Source organism: Adelges cooleyi, unplaced genomic scaffold (genome assembly GCF_023614345.1).
Source record: "Adelges cooleyi isolate 19-005CV unplaced genomic scaffold, UGA_ACOO_1.1 ACOO_flye_CR_arks_rails_tigmint_CR_PRNA_376, whole genome shotgun sequence".
NCBI classification, from domain to species: domain Eukaryota; kingdom Metazoa; phylum Arthropoda; class Insecta; order Hemiptera; family Adelgidae; genus Adelges; species Adelges cooleyi.
In genome coordinates this window covers 13,535,570-13,555,510 of record NW_026096053.1, presented here as the reverse complement: position 1 = coordinate 13,555,510, position 19,941 = coordinate 13,535,570, and the positions used below count along the sequence as shown (strand labels likewise).

The following is a 19,941-nucleotide window of genomic DNA, read 5'->3' as shown; positions in this document are numbered from 1 at the left end:
TACGCTCAAGTCTTAAGGTTAACTATTTCTACTAGGAGTACATTCTAACTGTTTTAACCATACTCTGAAACGCATAATCCGACTGAAAACAAATAAGGTGGAAATTGCCTATACAATGCGCCTTACTACATGCCAGTATGTAGAGGTCGTCCCCAGTACCATTGATCTTTAAATATATTATAATATACATAAATTAAAAAATATCTCAAATCGTTTCAAATTGAATCAATTATATAATACAAAGAACATTTGTTTTGTAGGACAAAAAAAAAAGTACATACCTGAGCGACGTTTTCGAAATGTTCATGACTTTTCTGATACACGCGTGCTTTTTGTAGCGTTCGTCCGATTCCGGTGTTTTTTCTCAAAAACACTTCACCGTGATTGGACAACCAGTCGAGCACCTAAAACGCAAATGTTATCATATTATTATTTATTATTTATTATTTATTATTATGACAATAACCAGCAACCCCGACAGGCAACAGCAACAACACATCAAACTTGACTTATTACGAAGCCTCTCTTATAGTTAAGTGGATTTGGACAGTAATTTGGTTTGGACTGTGCTTAGTTTTTTTTTTTTTAAATTATCTTTTTAATTATTATCATGTAGGTATTTACTGACTAAATTTAAATTTATAATTACTTATGTAATAACGTATAAAATGTATTTTCACGTCCTATGTGAAATATTTCATTTTCTTTTGTTTTAGGCGTAATATTGGCAATTTAACATACCCGATACTTAATCAAGACACTAAAACGACCGCGAATAAAAAAAAATGACATCTGTTCTCTCATACAAAAAGCCATAGAAGTTATACTTTTTTTATAGCAAAAATAATTGGAGTTTTATGATAAATTTTAAAGTGTAAACTTTTAACAAGTTCACAAAATATATGTTTTTTTTTAATAATTTTACGTACTTGTTTGACGTCTTCTTGGAATAATCGCAACGCTAATTTTTGATGAAGTCTGATTTTCTTGGAGTGCCAACAGTGTTCTAAGCTGCGATGATGGTTTAGGATTTGATGTATGACGGCTAACACATGGCTAGCGCCTTCCGAATAATCGGCGGCGGCTTGTTGCCGATTTGGCAATTTGTTTGTATTTGTCGAAGAATCCGACCCACTCTCCGACTAACATATGAAAACGGAATTTAATTTTAATAATATAACAAATATAATTTTTACATAATATATTTTTAATACTGAGGCAAATTATTAATTACTACACTAAAAGCATAATATTATCTTATAACTAATAAAGATACATTTTTTTGTTCGTCATGCGTGTTAAAAAAAGCTTACATGTTTATGATGCTGTTCGGCGACTGGTGTCGAGTCGCTTTGATTACACACCTGAACCAAATGGTCCAATTGATAGAGCAGCTTCTTGCTCGTGCTATGAACCTAACCCAAACCGAGAAAAAAAAAATAACCCAACATGCATTTTAGAGTTATAGAGAATAATAATAGCATCATGACATTAATAATAGTAACAATAATAATAATAATAATTATAGTAGTAAACTTTCCGCAAGACCATTAACCGCAATGTATTTTTTTAAAAATTCTCTCGAAGGAATAACCCAAAACCAAAGCATAAGAGTGCTGCCGCGACGTAAGCCGTCCGGATTATAATGCTGTTAGGCCGTCTAATTCGATGATTTTAGAAAAAAATACAATAGGACATACATTTTTCGGTAAACAATCGCTGTAATGTATAAATGGCACATTGCTCGGAGGAGTCGGATAACACTCGCAGACTTGTACTAAGGTATCCAGGCCGTTCAATAGGCTTTGATACGCGTTATACACCTATATATATATAGTGGGTCTCGACAATGTAAATACAAATAAAGGACATAAACGAAAAATTATTGTTTAATTAAATATAAAAAAACATTACCTCGGTATAAGCTTGGCACATGAGTTCGTAGAGATTTTGATGTTGGTGAATGGAATTTTCCAACACTAGTATTTCGTTGGGTATGGTAACTTTCTCTATGGCTTCGCCCCAGCCAGGCACGTTTTCAACGTACTAAAAAAAATGTGAGCACACGCGTGAGTAAAAACAAGCGCGCTAAGAAAATTTCAACCTGTTCGTACACACCTGCTGTGCTTTGTGGTGGAATAGCACCGACAACGCTAACACGGACGTTCTTTCGTCCAAACCCGCGGCAAACTGCTTCCACGTTCTGTCCAGTCGCTGAGCTACGGTTCTTATGTGATTGGACGCGTAATGACCCGATTCGATCATGCGTTGTGCAACGGCTACAATGCGGTTGATATTGACGTAGACATTCTAAATGGTTAACAAAAAAGTTCATCAAGGATGCACCAAACAAATTTGACAGAGGGAATAAGCTGATAAGAGATAAGGGTAAACACTTATTTATTTACTTAGTAAAAAGTAACGTCCAAAAAGGTTGAGTACATAATATCGTAATTATTACATATGTATATCAAATTAATGAAGTTAGAAAAACAAAAAAAAACTAACACTAGAAAGATCAAAAAAAATAAATTATTATTACACATAAAAGGGGTGAGTAATAATAAATTTAATGAAATGTTACAATATATCTAATTTTCGAGAACAATAAAATCCACTGACAGCCTATTACAGTAGACTTATTGGCAGAAAAATTCTGTAAATAGAATTATTAAAACTGTGAAGAGTTCGATGGGAGATATACTGAGGAACGTTAAAAAAGAAACAAGAAATGTAACCATTAGGAAATGTAGACATAAAAGCAACATTAGCATAATTAAGTAATTAGATGTTAAAGATTCTAAAGCAAGGTTGGCCTTAATGGTAGGTTAGCTGCTGTATTTTAACCAAAAATTAAGTAAAGGTATAATGAGTGGCTTAAATTTGTTAAGCCTACTTTTACATCCGATATAATAATGAACAATCCTTGTTTGAACTTTCTCGATGGATTTGACTAAGCCGATTCAAGAGACGGGTCCCAAATAAAAAATTATTATATTCGAGGGTTGGTCTGATTAACGAGCAGCAGAGGATTAAAATAACAAAGTTTGTTATTAAGGGTTTTAGCACTTTAGAAACAGGATCAAGTACTTTAGAAACTTGCTCTATACTCTGTTCAAAATAAGAAGCGAGTATAAACAGACATTGAATAAAATGTGAATGACTGAGTCAAGTAGTTAATTTTCTTCTTGAAAAGAAAAAATGGAATTATTAGTTATCCCTATCAGTCTTTTAGTCTTATCAGTAATCTCTCATCAGCGGGGCCCAAAAGTTTAGGCATTTGTATGTTTTTACTGAATTGTCCAAAAAAATAGCTAGGTACGCTATGTAATTTGAATAACATTTTAAAGAATCAGTATTCAAACATTTATTTTGCATACAAATGATATTTTTTGCACATTTTATCAGTAATCTGTTATCGGTTACCATCGAACTCATTGTAAAATGGTTGTGTTCTTCTTGTATGTCTTTGGCCAGTTGATACGAATGTCCAATTTCGACGTAGCTCATTAGGAACACATCTCGATTATGGCAAATCCAATCGAACATCTAAAAACGACAAACGATCAGCTGATGAAAATATAATATTCCGACAATAATTTACTAGAGTAGAAATCTACCTTTTCGCAGTCTTGTTCAAACAGTCTCAGTTGAAAACACTGGTCCAATTTGAGTTTTTTAATTTGCCACAATTGCAAGACGTGTTTGTGCGTTGTCCTGATGGTGTCCAATTGTTGGAGTATTTGAGGCACAGACGCCTGCAAATCCGGGTTACTGACACCGTTGCTGGCTTCGCTATCCCGTCCAGAGTAACCCGAATCATAACCACTATTGTTATCGCCGGACAACCTGAGGCAAATGAATAATGTATTATTATTATTATTATTATTATTAACAGGGAGATTGGTATGTATGATATTGTCGTAAGTCATAAGATAACATAAGAGTAATCAGCTAACCGATACCATATGTAAAAGTAATGTTACGTGGAAACTCCCTATATTTTCTCATTGTTGTTACCTCTGTAAAAGCTGTTGACCGGCCAAGTCCATGTCTTCGACGGGAGTCTTGAGTACTTTCTTTTTCATGTCGGTATGAAAGTCTAGAGCTAGTTTGGCACCGGCGATGTCGTCCCTACAGTCATTGCGGCTTAGGTCTTCTTGCAGGTCATCCAAACGATCCAACAAGTCGGCCGCTTGCCACATGAATTCTTCGATACTCTAAACGATAACACGATAATTATTACTGAAATTGTATACAAAAATAAAGTGTAGGATTTCGAAATACTCACCAGTCGAATATCGATCCACTGGGCGTGATCATAATACAGAGATCCGTCGAGGTCTGACGTCAGTTGCGTCGAGTCTATAAACTTGGACAAGCCTTCTAAATTTAACATCGTTGTCTGAAGAAAAAAAAAATGTGTGATAGTCTACGGGCTTAAAAGTCAAAATATTATATTAATTGTTTACGCACTTCGAATTTGTATTTATGACTAGCCATGCTGGTGCGCTGTTTGTGCCAAAAATTGTCAGGCTTGACGACGTACACAGCATACACGTGATTGCCGTTGCCTCCGGCACACCAATCTTGGAGGGCTTTCAAGATTGGCTTAACGGACGACCAACCTGATCCGCCTCGCATGTCAATCACAGCCACCAGTCCTGATTCTTTGACTTCACACCTACAAAAAAAAAAATTACAAAGATGCGTTACATATTTTTCCAACGACAAAGATATTAACTCAAATAGAAGTAAAATTCCAATAAAAAATCACTAGTCCCAAAATCTAAGTTTATTTTAACTACATACCGGCCAACCTATTTTAGGTTAAATTTAATTGGGTTGGGTAGGTAAGGTCAGCTTAGGTTAGGTTATGTAACGATTTACTTAATTATCAAATACATTTTTAAAAATGAGTTATTTCAAGTACATTTTTACTGGCCATTTCATAAATTACATACATTTTTTTCGATTTGAACATTATCCAAACAGGATAGTATCATTAATTTGTTAACTGGCTAATATAATATGAAAAAAAACGGGACATTCTGTGCAAATTGTCTTATTGTTATTCAAATGATGTTCGTAGGAGAGAAAAAAAAAGAGGAAAGGAATTCATTTTTTATTTATTTTTTAATACATCCCACGCAATATTAATCTGAATAATTCATAAAGGCCTGCGTTTCTAATGGAAAGTATGTAGGGATGTTTTTTTTTTTTAAACAGTGTAATTCTGACTTGGAACTAAGATGAAATGATTTGAATAGAAAACAAATCCCTCATGGTCAGTACACAATTTATACGGGATTTAAGTGCACGTTCGCTTCGGTAATAGGTTTTATGGCGAAAGACGGTTTTCTAAAGGTCTTTTTCTAGGTAAGTATATAATATTCTTTTTACTTTATAAAAATCCAACCCATGTTTGTCGGTTACTACCGTATTAAGTAAAAACAGTTAATGAATTTAGTAATAACGTTGACAGAATAGAAAAAAAGTGATCAAACAGTGGCAACATAATTTTCGTTGACTTCATAATTTTATTGTTAATAAAAATACCTTAAAATCAAATACAAATTGTATTTGAACCCACAATTAATGTTTTTATTTTTTTTCTTAAAAGAAAAACTAAAATTATTATATATAAAATTGTATTAATCTACTCTTTTAAAATTTGTACTGAATTTTTTTTAATTAAAAGTTAAAAAAAATATTTTAAAATTTGGATAGTTTGCCTAATCGTGTAATTGATTCAAATGGGCAACAGGTCTCAGAAAAATATTTTTATTATTCAAGAAAAGCTATCTCCCAAGACTGGTTTGACTTGCCGAAAAAAATGGCGCAAGGTGTAAGTTGTGGTTTCTCTTGAGGAACATATTTTTTAAAGGTTTTATTTGAAGGCCTATTAAGGAATCTTTATTTATACTTATAAAAGGTAAAAGAAAAACCACTCACGGCGGTATGGAACCGAAGTACTGCAACAACCGTCTGTAGTCTTCCTGTTTCGCCCGTTCTCTCCTAGGCGTCGAAGGGAAGGTCACTATGGGAGCGCCTCGCTTGTCCCGGCCTCCCGTCAGGAAGGCTATCTTTTCCTGGAGGAGCCCCATCACTTCCAAAGCCCTCACGCTGTCCATGGCCGACCTGAAAAGAAAAACAAAGATAAAATTAATTTTTCATCCGTGGTACCGTTGGTCACCAATGTAGACTCTACTATTCATCGATTAACAGCTTTATTAAATTAATATTCGATTGAAATCAATCTTTTCCTAATTGAAGGAAAGACATTGGTCCATGAGCATATCGTATTATCAGTGGTTTTTCTATTTCTTATAAATAATCTCTTATCACTAGCAACAGCTACAGCAACGGATATCAAAAAACAATATGTTTATGTTAAAATAGGAAAATAAATTCCTATAAGGCAAGTTACATTATTGGGATAATAGGAAACCCGTCTTCTTTCTCTCGTCGTTTCTATTGACAACTCTTTCGAGGTCAATCATAAAATAGGTCCATATGTAGCACAATGGATGAGCGTTATTATAGAGAGAAAAAATTGATCGGACGATGAAAACGAAACCGTTTTGGATATAATATATTTTATAATACAAAATTATAGTAAAAAGATTTCACTGGGAAATTATTATTATTATCAAGGTCATTTTTCGTTTGTTGCTTCATCGACGGCCATGATTTATACTCAAGTACAAAATAAACGTCTCAGTCCCTAGTCATGTAGGTTATATTTATTACTTATTACAACATATTAAAAAGAAGCCTAATTATAAAAAAAATACGTCAAAACTTTTTATCAATATATTATTATTTTAGACGCATAAAACACCACAGCCCAGAAAAACAATAATTAACTATAATAACTTCCGGCCGGGTTATGACTGTCAACCATGATAACAGTCTAAATTATGAAGTGCTATTAATATTTGTATGAGATTATTGTTGGCCAACACTCACTCAGTGCGACATTAAAAAATACACACGGGTATATATTTTGTCTCTTCAAAAGCCATTTTATATGATAACAGCAAATACAGATAAAATAATTTTCATTTGATTGATAATAAATACAACGAAAAAAAATCACCTCTAAAGGCTTTGGACTGGGAAATTAATGTCATAAAAATCTTAAAAGAACAATTTACAAAATCTCCTATATAATAAATACACACTGCAATTTATACTGAGGCTATGCATTATAATTTGGGTAAGGTTTCTCGACGTTATATTCTACAAAATATGTACCTTTATAATATGTATAAAAGTTTATTTTTGCATAAAAATGCATACTTGAACGTTAGTGAACATTACATACATAACGGCATATTTATAGGAATATTTCTTTTACTCTAACAATAAAAACTAAAAAGGCAATTTTAAAAAATATATATATAGACATATATAAAATATATTCAAACTAATAGTAAAATGTACTACACCAACATTTTAGTAACCATAATTATTTGCTACTTGTTCTTCTATGATCAAATATGATAATTGACTATAGTATTTATCATTAAAAAAAATGTATAAATTATGATTTACCGAGGAGAAAATTAATTATTTGTATAATAATTGTTAAAAACATGACATTTTTTTTTTGTAAATGCGTATTTTGGTAAAGGATTAAAGAGCGTTTTTTCTTACATTTTAACTGCATAAAAATATCTTATTTTAAACTTTATTAGGACATACAAATTCACAAAGTATTCTGTGTCGTAACAATGCAACCCACAGTTATTGTGGGCAAATTATTTGATCTCAAAATTACAAGTACTCCATTTTTTTTTAATTGACGACTTTCGAGTTCTAGTTGTAGTCTATTGTATTTAATCGTACACATTTGTTGCAATATTAAACCAACTATTATTATTGTTGCCTTTCGTTAAGTAGTATTACATTTAGGATTCACTGGTCGTGATGGGAAGACTATTGTTCAAATTGAAGAACACAAATGATGAGCATTATTATTTAGGGTAACCGTTATATACAAATACATATTGTAATAGAAAAATAAAAATAATCGTGATTTGATGTTTCTTTCTAATCGCAATGGCCTTTTGGATCTAACACACGCGACGGTACCAAAATTACCATATATTATAATGTTATAGCCGTAATACAAATCATAGCTCGGTCTCGATTTTTGGCAAGTTCAACGACTAAAAGACAAACCACACACACACACACACAATCGATAATGTCTATTAAAAAACCATACCGTGCGGACAGTGGCCATTTTATCCACACATTATACATGCACAGAGCCAATATAAACCTATTGGCTATTTTTTCATGTCCTAGGGGGCTAAAGGTTATGTTTACATTTTTTTTTCTTAACTTTTTATACATTTAGATTTTATCCTATATATTCTATTAGATTCCATGCTAATAATAAATAATTTTTTATCGGAGCAGGGCTTCAGTTTTAATGTTCTGACCTGACATTAAAACTGAAGGTTTTTTTTTAACCAATTTGCAGTATTTTACAACGATTGTTGACAATGTTTTAGAGTAGAAAAACAAAAATAATATCCAATAATTGATGGGCGTTACTACAGTAGCGACTGACTCAGCGAAACTAGTGGAAAACCGGAACTTTCACAAGTTAAAACTTATATACCTATTATATTAAGTAAAAATTTCAACAGTCAGACGCGGTAAATCAATACTACTTGGAACGGGCAGGTTGAAAATCCTTTTCCGTTTTCTATTCTTTGGGTTACCCTCTGTAATTATGATAAGTAAACGTACAATAGGTATTACAATGATTGCAGTGTACTCGGAAACAAACAAAAACGGTTTTATATTGGAAAAATATGTACTTAGTACATGGTACTCAGTATGGATGTTGAAAAGAAAAAACAATTTTCCTATGTCAATATACTAGGAAACAAATATACAGGATGATTCATTAGGGATAACACTAATTTTCTCTTAAATGAATTGAAATTTTGAAGTTTTCTTATTTAAAAAATGTTTGTTATTTTACAATAAAATATAGCTCTGCCAACTTAAAGAACTTAAATGATAACCAGTACATTTAATTATCATTTTTAATTTTCTGAAAATGTCAACTAGTATAAGATAAACATGTTTTTTATATAGTTACTTTTCAAGTTGATTGAGTTAAAAATGCTAAATTGACTATCGGTCAGTCAAAAATGTTAGTAAATTATTGTAAATTTAATAGATTAATAAAATATGTACATTTTAAAACAGTTAAAATCTTATTTTTACTAAAACTAGACGTGACTGGTTATGATAGCGCAACCATAGGAATATATTATTTTATTATATAACAGCAAAGCTGTAACGCGTATCTTGTATCTGTAACTAGACACTAAAATAATGTTCCCTGGTCTCTTCACATTGTTTATCAGTATTATAATTTTAGTTGGATGTTAACCCTGTATAATATATAGATCATATATTATGTATAACTAAGTATTTAATGTAAAGAGTTATTTTAATAATTAGTAAAATATTAAATAAAAACGAAAAATATCAAACTTTAAAATATAAAATTATAAAAAAAAAAATACAAATACATCAACAACCCAATTTAAAAACACCACAACTTTGAACTGATTAAGTATTTAACAATTTTAGAGGAATTAAAGTAATTTACACTTAAATAACAACACCAAACAATAATAATCAAATTCACTACCTAACCCTCAAACCAAACCTGAGCATTTTTTTTAATAACAAATAATTATTAGAAATATATTTTAATTTAAATTTTCAAATAATCATTTACATACATCTCTTTTTATTACAATTTTTTACTGTATTTCAAAATTAATTAACATAAAATTCAACAATTTGTTTTAATCACTTAAAGTATTTTTAGTTTTCACATTATAGTTTGTTTTAAACCTATTTTTTTAAGCACTATGATGATTTATTTTAAATAGGACTAATTCTGATGGTTTGAATATCTGTAATTCTTTTTTTTATTAAATCTAAGTAAAGCACAAACAACAAACTCCGATTCCTTTTTATTTCAAACAAATAAAATTTAGTAAAAAAATCATTACAATTCCATATTTTAGTAGGATTTTACAGAATCTGAAATCATGGCAATAATATTTAATTTTTTTAGAATCATAGCAGCCTATAGAAATACGTCACGTTTTATTTTTTTTAAAATCTTATTACAAAAATTTGACTTTAAACTGGGAAAGTAGTCTTTTGTTTGAGACGATGTCAAAAATACATGTTGAAAATCAGTTTACAAAGAATATTATATTATTTTTTGGAGAACAGCCAAAATACGACTCATTAGTGAAAGTGTACATAAGCATATGGTACGGGTATTAATAATATTATAATGTATTAGCCACAGGGCAATAATGTATTAATACTAATTAATAATAATATAACGTGTACAAGTATACAACGTACAACACAGTATTATTATATACTAATATAATCCAGGCAAAATTCATTATTTCTCATTGTTTGTTTTGGCTTAAGACCATTTTATCAGTGTTATTAGGAAACGTAAACAATACCGTAAAACTGTGTACGCGGTTTAATTATAAGATGCTAAAATAAAAGCGATAATTAAAATATGATACTTTTACAAATCTAAACAATTACAATACACGGTAGTCACTCAGTTGAAATTTCAAAATTGATCCAAATAGTGGCGCATGCAGTATTTTTTAAAACTGTGAGTCACCAACCTCACAAGATACCATTAAAAAATAAGATCTATTCGAAATAGATCTCAACACAACATTTGTGTACACTATTTGGCACCCAAATAAAAAATCAACAAAATTAATTTTTCCTACCAAGTTTCAAATGAGACATTTACAATGTATAGGGTTATGTGGTATTCATTATTTTGTTTTGTTTTTTAAATGATGCTTACAACTTTTGAGGTGATTTGAAAAACGCCTATGAAAATCTTTGGGTACAATAGTTCTCCGGACGGCCATATTAACATTCATAAATTTTTTTAGTTCCAATAATTTTTCTTTTTTAAGTGTTAACCAAACATACTTTAAAAGATACATATTTCACTAAAAATAGAAAGTCTTAAAACGGAACAAAATAAATTTAAGAAAAACACACATTTTTAACACACGTTCTTAAACTACAATATAATGGTATGATTTTTTTTTCTATCTTTTATTTTGCTATAGTGGCAAAAATAACAACAATTGAAGTTAACGACTTCAATTTCGTCGGATGACAATAGTGCTAATGGTGACGAGTATAGATAGGTGAACAAAAAAATATTAGGTAGCCTCCTGCGGATATTGACCAGAATTAATAGGACAAAATAGCGTCTGCCGAAATCCAAGACTTTTCTAGATTTTTTCAATAATCTGACAATTTTTTTGAACCATTTACTACTAACCTCCGATCATATATATTTTTTTTTACTAAGAAAAAAATATATCAGTATAAAACCGCTAATAAATGAACATATTACAACGTTAATACATGCGGCCATGATTACAAAATAAGGCCTTTTTTCTTCCTTTATAATAAAATATGTAATTACGACAGTTACTTATAGCCACACTGAAAGAAAAAACAACACTGAACTCTTTCTGATGCCAAAAGAATGCTCTAACATTAGGAGATTTGCAAGCTAATAAACATTGGTTTATATTTTTAATAAATCTGGTCGTTATAAACGTAAAAAAAAAGTTACCGTGTTACAGACACAAAAAAACGACCTACCGACTGTTCCATCGTAAATAAAATTAAAAAAACAAACTTAGCGGTCCGATGTTCCAGAAATATCAGATATAATTTTTTGTACACACAATTTGATACGGCTACATTTTCCAACAAGTGTACCGTATGTGACAGAATTAAATAATAGTACTAATAAAAATAATAATAAAATTGAGATATGTTAACGATTTTTCCACAGCAAAAACATCTTTATGAACGGCCAACATACATTTTACAAAAGAACAAGTCGATATACTTATTAGTTAATTGAGCTGTTAATGTTTTAATAATTTATAATATGTTTTAATAGGTTTTTTTATTCTAGATAACCATTAATCAATTTCGAATTAACACATATTTTAAGGCATTGTAAAAATAAAAACAAACAACATTTTATTCAAAAAACAAAAACTACAAAATTACTGGTTTTTTTTAAACCTCTTTTGATTTGTACAGAATTAACTAAATGAAAGTACCATTTTTATACTTTCATCGCGGTTTAAAAAGGGCTTTTTCGAGTGAAAATTTATAAAGCTTTTTATTTGTTAATACTACCACAATATAATTGAAATATGATACTCCGATAGACATAGCAATATGGATAACGTTATTAATTGTTACACATGTCAATAATTGAACCATTTTTAAACTTTCTTTCAACATGTTTTTTAAAACTAAGTTAGCCGAATGATTTTAAGTGGCCTGGATAAAATTCCAATAATTACTCTACCTAAACCTAATCCCAACTGGTCCATCCAACGCTCCAAGGCATTTTACTGGAGATTTTTGTTTTAAATTTTGCTCGAGAGAAATCGTCGAGGCCCTACCACGAATATTAATCGACGTTGGCACTTGGTTTTTTTTATGAGTGAAATAATAATAAAAATAAAAAAAACCATCGTTAACTTCACGAAAGGGTTAACAAACTAGATGCCGATTGTATTAACATCTCGCTGCCGAGTACCAAGATATAATATATTATATGTCTATTATTATTATTCCAATTCTATCGATTCCCAGTATTCGGGGCGGCCAACATACGGGTTTACCTAGCGAAAAAAAATATACATTAAAAAAACAATACCTTCGACTTGTAATAAAGTACACTGAGTACATACTCGGTTCACATTGTCGTTATCGTTGTGTATGCGTAGCGCATCTCCCGCCGAGACGTTAACTGATTATTCCAAAAGCAAAACGCGTTATTGCCATCCTAAGATCATTCTCATAGACATCTTATACAGTCCACATTTTATATACGAGAACGTGATCTCTCCTCGTCGATTTGGCAAAGATGCCCGCGGCTAAGGTCGGTCCCCTTTTGCATACATAGTCTCTTTTGTGATTAATTAATTAATTAACAAAATCACGAACCCGTTGGCCATATAAAATCCTACAACGGACGGACCCCGCCTTCGGGTCAGTTAAGAAAAAGCGCATTCCAAACCCTATACAACTATAATAGTACATCCGCCGAAACGAGGCTTGGTCCCTCGAGCCTCGGCTACTGTTTTCTTCTAAAGACAATTTTCTTCACTAAGCAAAAGAAAAAACAACTACACGCGCTTTAAGAAGTGAAACTTCAAAGACAGAGAAATAAGAAATTTCAAATTAGGTGTAGGAACATCATATAAATCATATTTAATTTTTCGGTTTACTTCTCCAAGGGATGGTATGGAGATAAGGGAAAATCGATAATCCCAGGATAACTAATAAGAAATTATTGATAAGCCAATCAGTTGATAAGAGTTGAACCCCCCCCCCCCTTTAGAGCGTTTTACTCTACCGCAACAAAGGAAGTTTTACTTCAGAGCAATACACTACAATTAAAAAGGTTTTTCCGGAATACATTTTGTTATGCAAATAAAAACAGATTTAAAACCTTGCACTGATTACACGTTTGCGTCTAATGCCGGTTGAAAATTATTTATAAATTTGCATGTTTTTTAAGCCATCAAGGGTCTTTATAAACACATTTCAAAGACATATATGTACATCATATGTAAGGGTAGGTAGGTGAATCAAAGCATTTTTTGTAATCAAGCTTAATTTTTAGTTGAGTTACATAAAATGAAAAATTACATAGAACATTTAAGAATGTATAATATCTAAATCGGTTTAAAACTTGGGATTTACCTTATTTAATGAGAACAAACTTTTTGAAAAATGCAAAAAATATGTATATTTTATTATCTAGAACAGCTTTGATCGTATTATACCAATTCCGACAAAATGTAAATACATTAACTTTCCAAGCACTGAGACATTAGGCGCGCAGGCGGTCGGGTAAAATACAACACAAGAGTAATTTCCATAATGATTAAACGAATTTAATATTACACAACAACCATACAGTGTATTATGTAAACTTGGAACAAAATTAATAATGTCGCAAATACAGACTCGGCTTTATTAAACACTCCTATTGTGTTAATAATACAAACGAAGGTTGCCGACCTTAAAACTTAATTCCCTGCACGAACACTCCTGTGGACAAGTCAGTCAGGGATTAACGTTTACCGGTCCAGATTTTGATCGTGATAAAAAACGGAAAATATCGTTTTGCCGCAGACAACAGAACTATACAATGCACATTATAGCAAAAGTTACTATAATTTACTAAATTTACCATCAATAATTTATTATGGTCGGTTAGGCAATTTGCCGTTAGTGGCAATTCTGCGCCATCCGAACATAACGCGTGATGTTAATATTATATTATTATGTGTACGATAGTGTATAATATACATAGGTCCAATAGGATTCAGTTAAATGGAAGGGTGGTGGAATACACCTCACCTACACTCGAGTATAACATCCAAAGCACGGAGTATAATAACACAGGGTGATCTATTTATTGCGAGGCACTCATTTTCAAAAAAAAAAACAATACAATAATGTAGTTTTTGAGACATTTTAGTCAATGTTATTTTCACAGTATAAAACAATATTCCAATTTGTAACTTTTTTTTAAAAATAAATTCTAGAATTATAAAAAATTTTCAAACTTAAACGGTACTGTATTTAAATTTCATCATTTCTTGAATTAAGAATAAATTACTCTGAAGTGTTTACTGGCCGATATCCAGTTTTGAATTATTGTTTTTGAAGTATAAATTTAGGACGGGAAATGAGAAATGTAGTATTATTTTTAATTTCAACGCATTGAAAGTAATTATTCAAAACTAATTTTGGAAAACCAATTAAATATATTTCGTTACTACTATAATATAAGTTTCAATAATGCTTCGGAAAATACTAAAAAAAGGTGAATATTCAGTAATTATGAAATATTGTAAAATGACATAAACAAACAATTTTTAAAAAAAGAGAAACTACAAAATTGTAATTTTTCTTAGTTGTACAGAGTATCTTGCGTTAAACAGATCACCCGATATATTATAGTATATGCTTCCTATTCTCGATAAATTTATTCCTCGCTCCTGTGTGGTCCGATTATTCAATGGCGTTCAAGTTGACAAGTAAAACATCCTAAATGGGATCTAAACGAAATAATACACAGTGGGTTATGCTTATAAATATATATATATATATAAAAATATAAACCGTTTAGAGCATCAATCGAGAATGCTAAATACAATGTACATGATTGACACATTGTTTTGGAATTCACAATAGAATAGAAGAAAAAAAATTCTTTAGAAAACACTAAAAAGCCCAAGGTGTCCAATATAACAACAATAATAAAAGAGTAATAATAACTTTTATACATCATTACTGGATTCCAAAAAAAAAGATAGATTTAAGATGGAGTTATTAAACCCGAAATATTCATCTTACAGATGACAATACTATCAGTCACACCAAGTTATTATACAAAGTAAAGAAGCTGATATGTATTATTTAAATAAACAATAAATTTAAATATTTTAAGTCTTAAATATTTCATAAGGATATTAATTTTTTTTAAGTTATTACACTGCAACGCTGGAAATCCTCAACATCGCTCAGATAAAACATTTTACAACTTGGAGTACATTTTATCATTGTTTTTCTTTTTGTATATAATACATATTATTTTATTTCGCGAAATTAATAGGGCGTATGCTATAAAGTGCATAAAACGTTTCGGATGTTAGGAAAGTAAAATTTAAAAAAGAGTAATAATAATATAAATTTAAGACCTTCGACGTATTACATATTATATTGTGTAACAATTGTCATTTTTAAAGTTTGCATATTTTTAAACATAATCCGAGAATGAGATTACTGCGTTTATGTTTAAATAAATTACTAAAAAAATGATTTAAAAAAAAGTTTTTCCTCTTGATAAACGGAATTTAGATTGAATAATAAAATCACAAACTTTTATCAACTTCAATTGCATTAAAAACGTATTAAAAGCTTAAAAGAGATAAAAATACCAAAAATAAATTAAATTAGCTTTGTGTTTTTTCATATTAAAATAGTTCATGAACGATTTACCGGAAATTGTTTTTTTAAATACTTCATATAATTTTCTAAATATATTATTATAAAATGGACCGTTCCGTCGTCTACAGTTAGGTTAGGTATTCCGTATTGGTGAGAATCAGCTTGTGATTTTTATCAAATTTTACCAAAGAATTATATTTTTAATTTGTTCCTTCTTATGGGTGATGCGATACTTTGTTTTCTTAAAAACTCTTTGGGTCTGCATAAACTCGCCAGATTAAACCTATATTTTTTTAGTAAACATGTTTTTTTTAATGATGACGATTCTCATCACTTTATACTTAATTGCCTAACCACATATACTCAATTATGCAAAAAAAATGATCGTACCCTAAAAAATCGATGGTGGTATTGTCATATACTACCTTTTGCAGGCTGCGAGCGTACCTTATGAAATTTAATTAACTTTAAGCTGAAGAGTAAAGAAAAAAAAAACTTTCCAGAAGGATAAGTATTGGGATATTATTGTCAACAATTCAGGCGGAGATAATAGGGCTGCCGGCGAGGGAAAATACTATCATCGATCGCGCCCTATAATAAGCGTCGAAGAAACCTAACCAAATAAAAAAAAAACGACAACCTGTAGGTTAACTCGAAGAAATAAATAAAAGACATTAATTGAATTATAACACGCGTTTAAAAGAAGGCACGAGGATACACGAATGGATACAAACAACGTGTAGTTTACATTAACATGTAATTCGAGATAATTGATTAGCTGTGACCAAGCATAAATCTCCGAAGATTAAAAAAAAACCCAAGTCTATACGAATTGATTACATATACTTGTTAAATTCACTATGACTAATATAATTGTTAACACACTATTTTTAAATGTTACTTTTCCTTCAACGCTTATTATTCAAAACCCAAAAATATATTTCATAAATTATTTTATCCAAATCTCTGTAGACTTAATGCTGATCTATTAAACAATATAAATAAAGATAAACAGTGTACAACGATTGTTACAAGGCAAAAGGGATAAACGACATTTTTGGTGATTTTTCAGAGATCCAAAGAAATGTCTAGTTTTTTTTCCCATTTTATAAAACGGCCTGGACTCATTTTTCTTTAGTTCATTTGTATAATGCAGCCCTGGCTATTTTTTTCTTGTAACCTTCAGTAGGTGCCGCCATTTAGTGTTTGGGTAGGTAATCTGTTTTTAAATTATATATTTTTTAATTTTAAGCATGACGAGTTCAAAGCGATGCGGTAGTACGATCACGTATTGTTTAAACGTGCTATACGCCCACCAAAATGATTTAATTGACTATAATTATTAGCTATTACCTACTAATTGTCCAAAACCCGCAAACGGGAATATCTTCATATTGACCAGACACGGTTTTCTTTTAGGCAAATTAAAACGATATATGAGTTTCAAAAAAAAAACTAGATAAACGAGTAGAAAACTACATAATGTACTTAACGTTGAGAAAAAAACTCGAATTATATTTTAAGAAAAACGTCAAGGAAAGGCATTTTGAAAATTGTACAAAACCAACAATACTGATTTTAGTAGTTACAAATTAACCTAATACAGTCAGAGTCAGATTTCAGTCCATAAAAACAAAAAAAAATTATTTAATTAAAAGTATTTAAATTAAAAAAAATATTGCACTTGATTCGTGAGCAGTTTTTTTTGTAATAAAAAAGTTGTATAGTACCTACTAGTTTTTAGAGACGGACTAATCACTAAAATATTTCTGACATGTGTTGCGAAAATTGAATAGGAAATCCAATTTCATTTAGCTATAATTACTAACAGTAATTGATTGGAGATAATTCCAAAATATCATTGCATTATAAATGTAATACAATAAACACTATACGAAACACATTTTATGGATAAAAACAATACGATGAAACCAATGAGTTTGTTCTTAATGTGTCAAAAATTTAAAACCCGAATATTATGACACTTCTGTGTGACATTATGCATGCTAAGCACATGCTGTTTATAGTAAGTAAATTTTCGAAAAAAATATAATGCCATGATGGGCTTATTACAAGGTATCCCACAAACCGTTACTAATTGCAATAACTCTTAAATAGATTAAAACAATGATTTGGTTTTAATTCATTACACTATAAAGTACACATTGTTGGTACGAAAAAACAAATTCTGAGTAGAAGAATAAATATCGCCACAATTTATTTTAAAGAGTAAAGTTTTCTGATCATTACGTGACAGGTCGATAACAAGTTTAGAATAAATACTTTTGGAATTGTTGCGTTGAATATTCGTAGAAAAACCTCTTGGATACATTTTATTTTAAGCTAAATATTAAAGCCAAGAACAAAATCTTAAGATTAAAAAAACCTATGCATAAAAGAGATTATAAAAATGTTGTTTGCAAATACTTTTATTATACTCATAGTGTACATCCAGTATTATTATTATTATTATTGTTGTTTATTTAAACAAATGAGTCATTAGTTAATAAAACCATGTTTCAAGAACAATCTAACTAATTCGAACCTTGATAACACACAGTAGGCATTTGAAAACAATCGATTTTTGACGGAGTAAGGTTTCTTCGGAGAACGCATTAGTCAGTCATTGAACAAAAAAGAGAGGGTACCTCTGGACGAACTAACAACAACAAAAAATGAAATATGTAAAACTCGAATGGTTTCATATCATTATTTTTTATGGTTTATTCTAGACCACCTGCGTCTATACAATGTATATTTTTGAATAATCCCAAGACGAAAACTAAGCTTTACTTAATACAAGACATTTATTATTCACACATATTATAGAATAAATTAACAATAATATTATGTACGAATTAGGAACGTTAAAGAATAATTATTTTTCAACCTTATCTCAATAAAAATAAATGATAATAAAAATAATTTTTTAACAAAAGTCGATATCAAATGGAAATTTAGAGCAAAACGAGATTTGGTAAATTTTCAATAAATCTGCTTAGGATTTATCCAGCATTGTACAATGTTTTCATGAATAAAGCACAATTTGTTTAAATACATCCACCCCTCCCCGTTATATGTTTTCCTATTTGCGCTACTGCTCTAACATCTTTAAAGAAATGTGGCTTTTTATTTTTTTGAAATTAGATAAAATGAAAAACGTCAATTGTACGGTTTTTTGCAGGCTAATATTATTATCTCGTGTCATAAAAATATTCACACACAATCGTCCGTGATGAATCGAGAAAAATATTATGACGCGAATAACGCAGTATTTGGGTTAATCTATGTTATAGTTCTCTATTGGACTGTGAACCGTTTCGGTTATAAATAGCGAAAAAAAAAAGATGAGAAATGCAAGGTAGGTACGCCTTTAAAATACTAGACGATTGGATAACTGTGATTCAGTAAATATCTTAGGAGATATAAGATTTTTTAAATTATTATTTTCATACTTTTATAGTTAATAATTCACCCAGTTTTGATAAATGTTTAAAAAAATATAACCACATCTCGTATGTGTTAAACACATAATATGTAATTAAGTTTTTGTAAATGGTAACGTATACATTTTATTAACTTTTTAAATAATTAATAATTTGCTAAAAATATCGACTGGCTATTAAATAAGCAGACTTGGAAATCTAAGGATAAAAATTCCTAACCTTAACCTAATCAGTGTACATTTCAAGCAATCATTCTTTTTTATAAGTTATACACGTGGCCATTAAAGTTTTAAAAGTTGGTAGCACTATGGAAATTACTAAAAAAGTATCCTTACATAATTCCACACGTAGGTGTGTCATTTTAGTAAGTGGTCCGTGCACT

General features: G+C 30.2%; 2 protein-coding genes across 6 annotated transcripts in view; one reads left to right on the top strand and one right to left on the bottom strand.

Moving 5' to 3' along the window:
* The window catches only part of LOC126840847 (uncharacterized), a 126,891-nt gene that overhangs the window by 46,154 nt on the left and 60,796 nt on the right, over window positions 1–19,941 (top strand). The window lies entirely within an intron of this gene.
* Window positions 1–19,941, bottom strand: part of LOC126840845 (triple functional domain protein) — a 102,041-nt gene that overhangs the window by 64,430 nt on the left and 17,670 nt on the right. For 2 of the 3 annotated variants that reach the window (XM_050576808.1, XM_050576810.1), the window contains exons 2-12: window positions 5,956–6,141; window positions 4,477–4,684; window positions 4,292–4,405; window positions 4,021–4,220; window positions 3,621–3,849; window positions 3,427–3,549; window positions 2,119–2,310; window positions 1,915–2,046; window positions 1,701–1,823; window positions 930–1,142; window positions 282–404 (exon numbers count right to left, since the gene is read on the bottom strand). In XM_050576808.1, the coding sequence (XP_050432765.1) occupies window positions 282–404; window positions 930–1,142; window positions 1,701–1,823; window positions 1,915–2,046; window positions 2,119–2,310; window positions 3,427–3,549; window positions 3,621–3,849; window positions 4,021–4,220; window positions 4,292–4,405; window positions 4,477–4,684; window positions 5,956–6,134 (1,836 nt within the window). In that variant the 5' untranslated portion in view covers window positions 6,135–6,141. Of the gene's footprint in view, window positions 1–281; window positions 405–929; window positions 1,143–1,313; window positions 1,416–1,700; window positions 1,824–1,914; window positions 2,047–2,118; window positions 2,311–3,426; window positions 3,550–3,620; window positions 3,850–4,020; window positions 4,221–4,291; window positions 4,406–4,476; window positions 4,685–5,955; window positions 6,142–19,941 lie in introns of all 3 variants that reach the window. The other variant, XM_050576809.1, reaches the window with a different exon arrangement.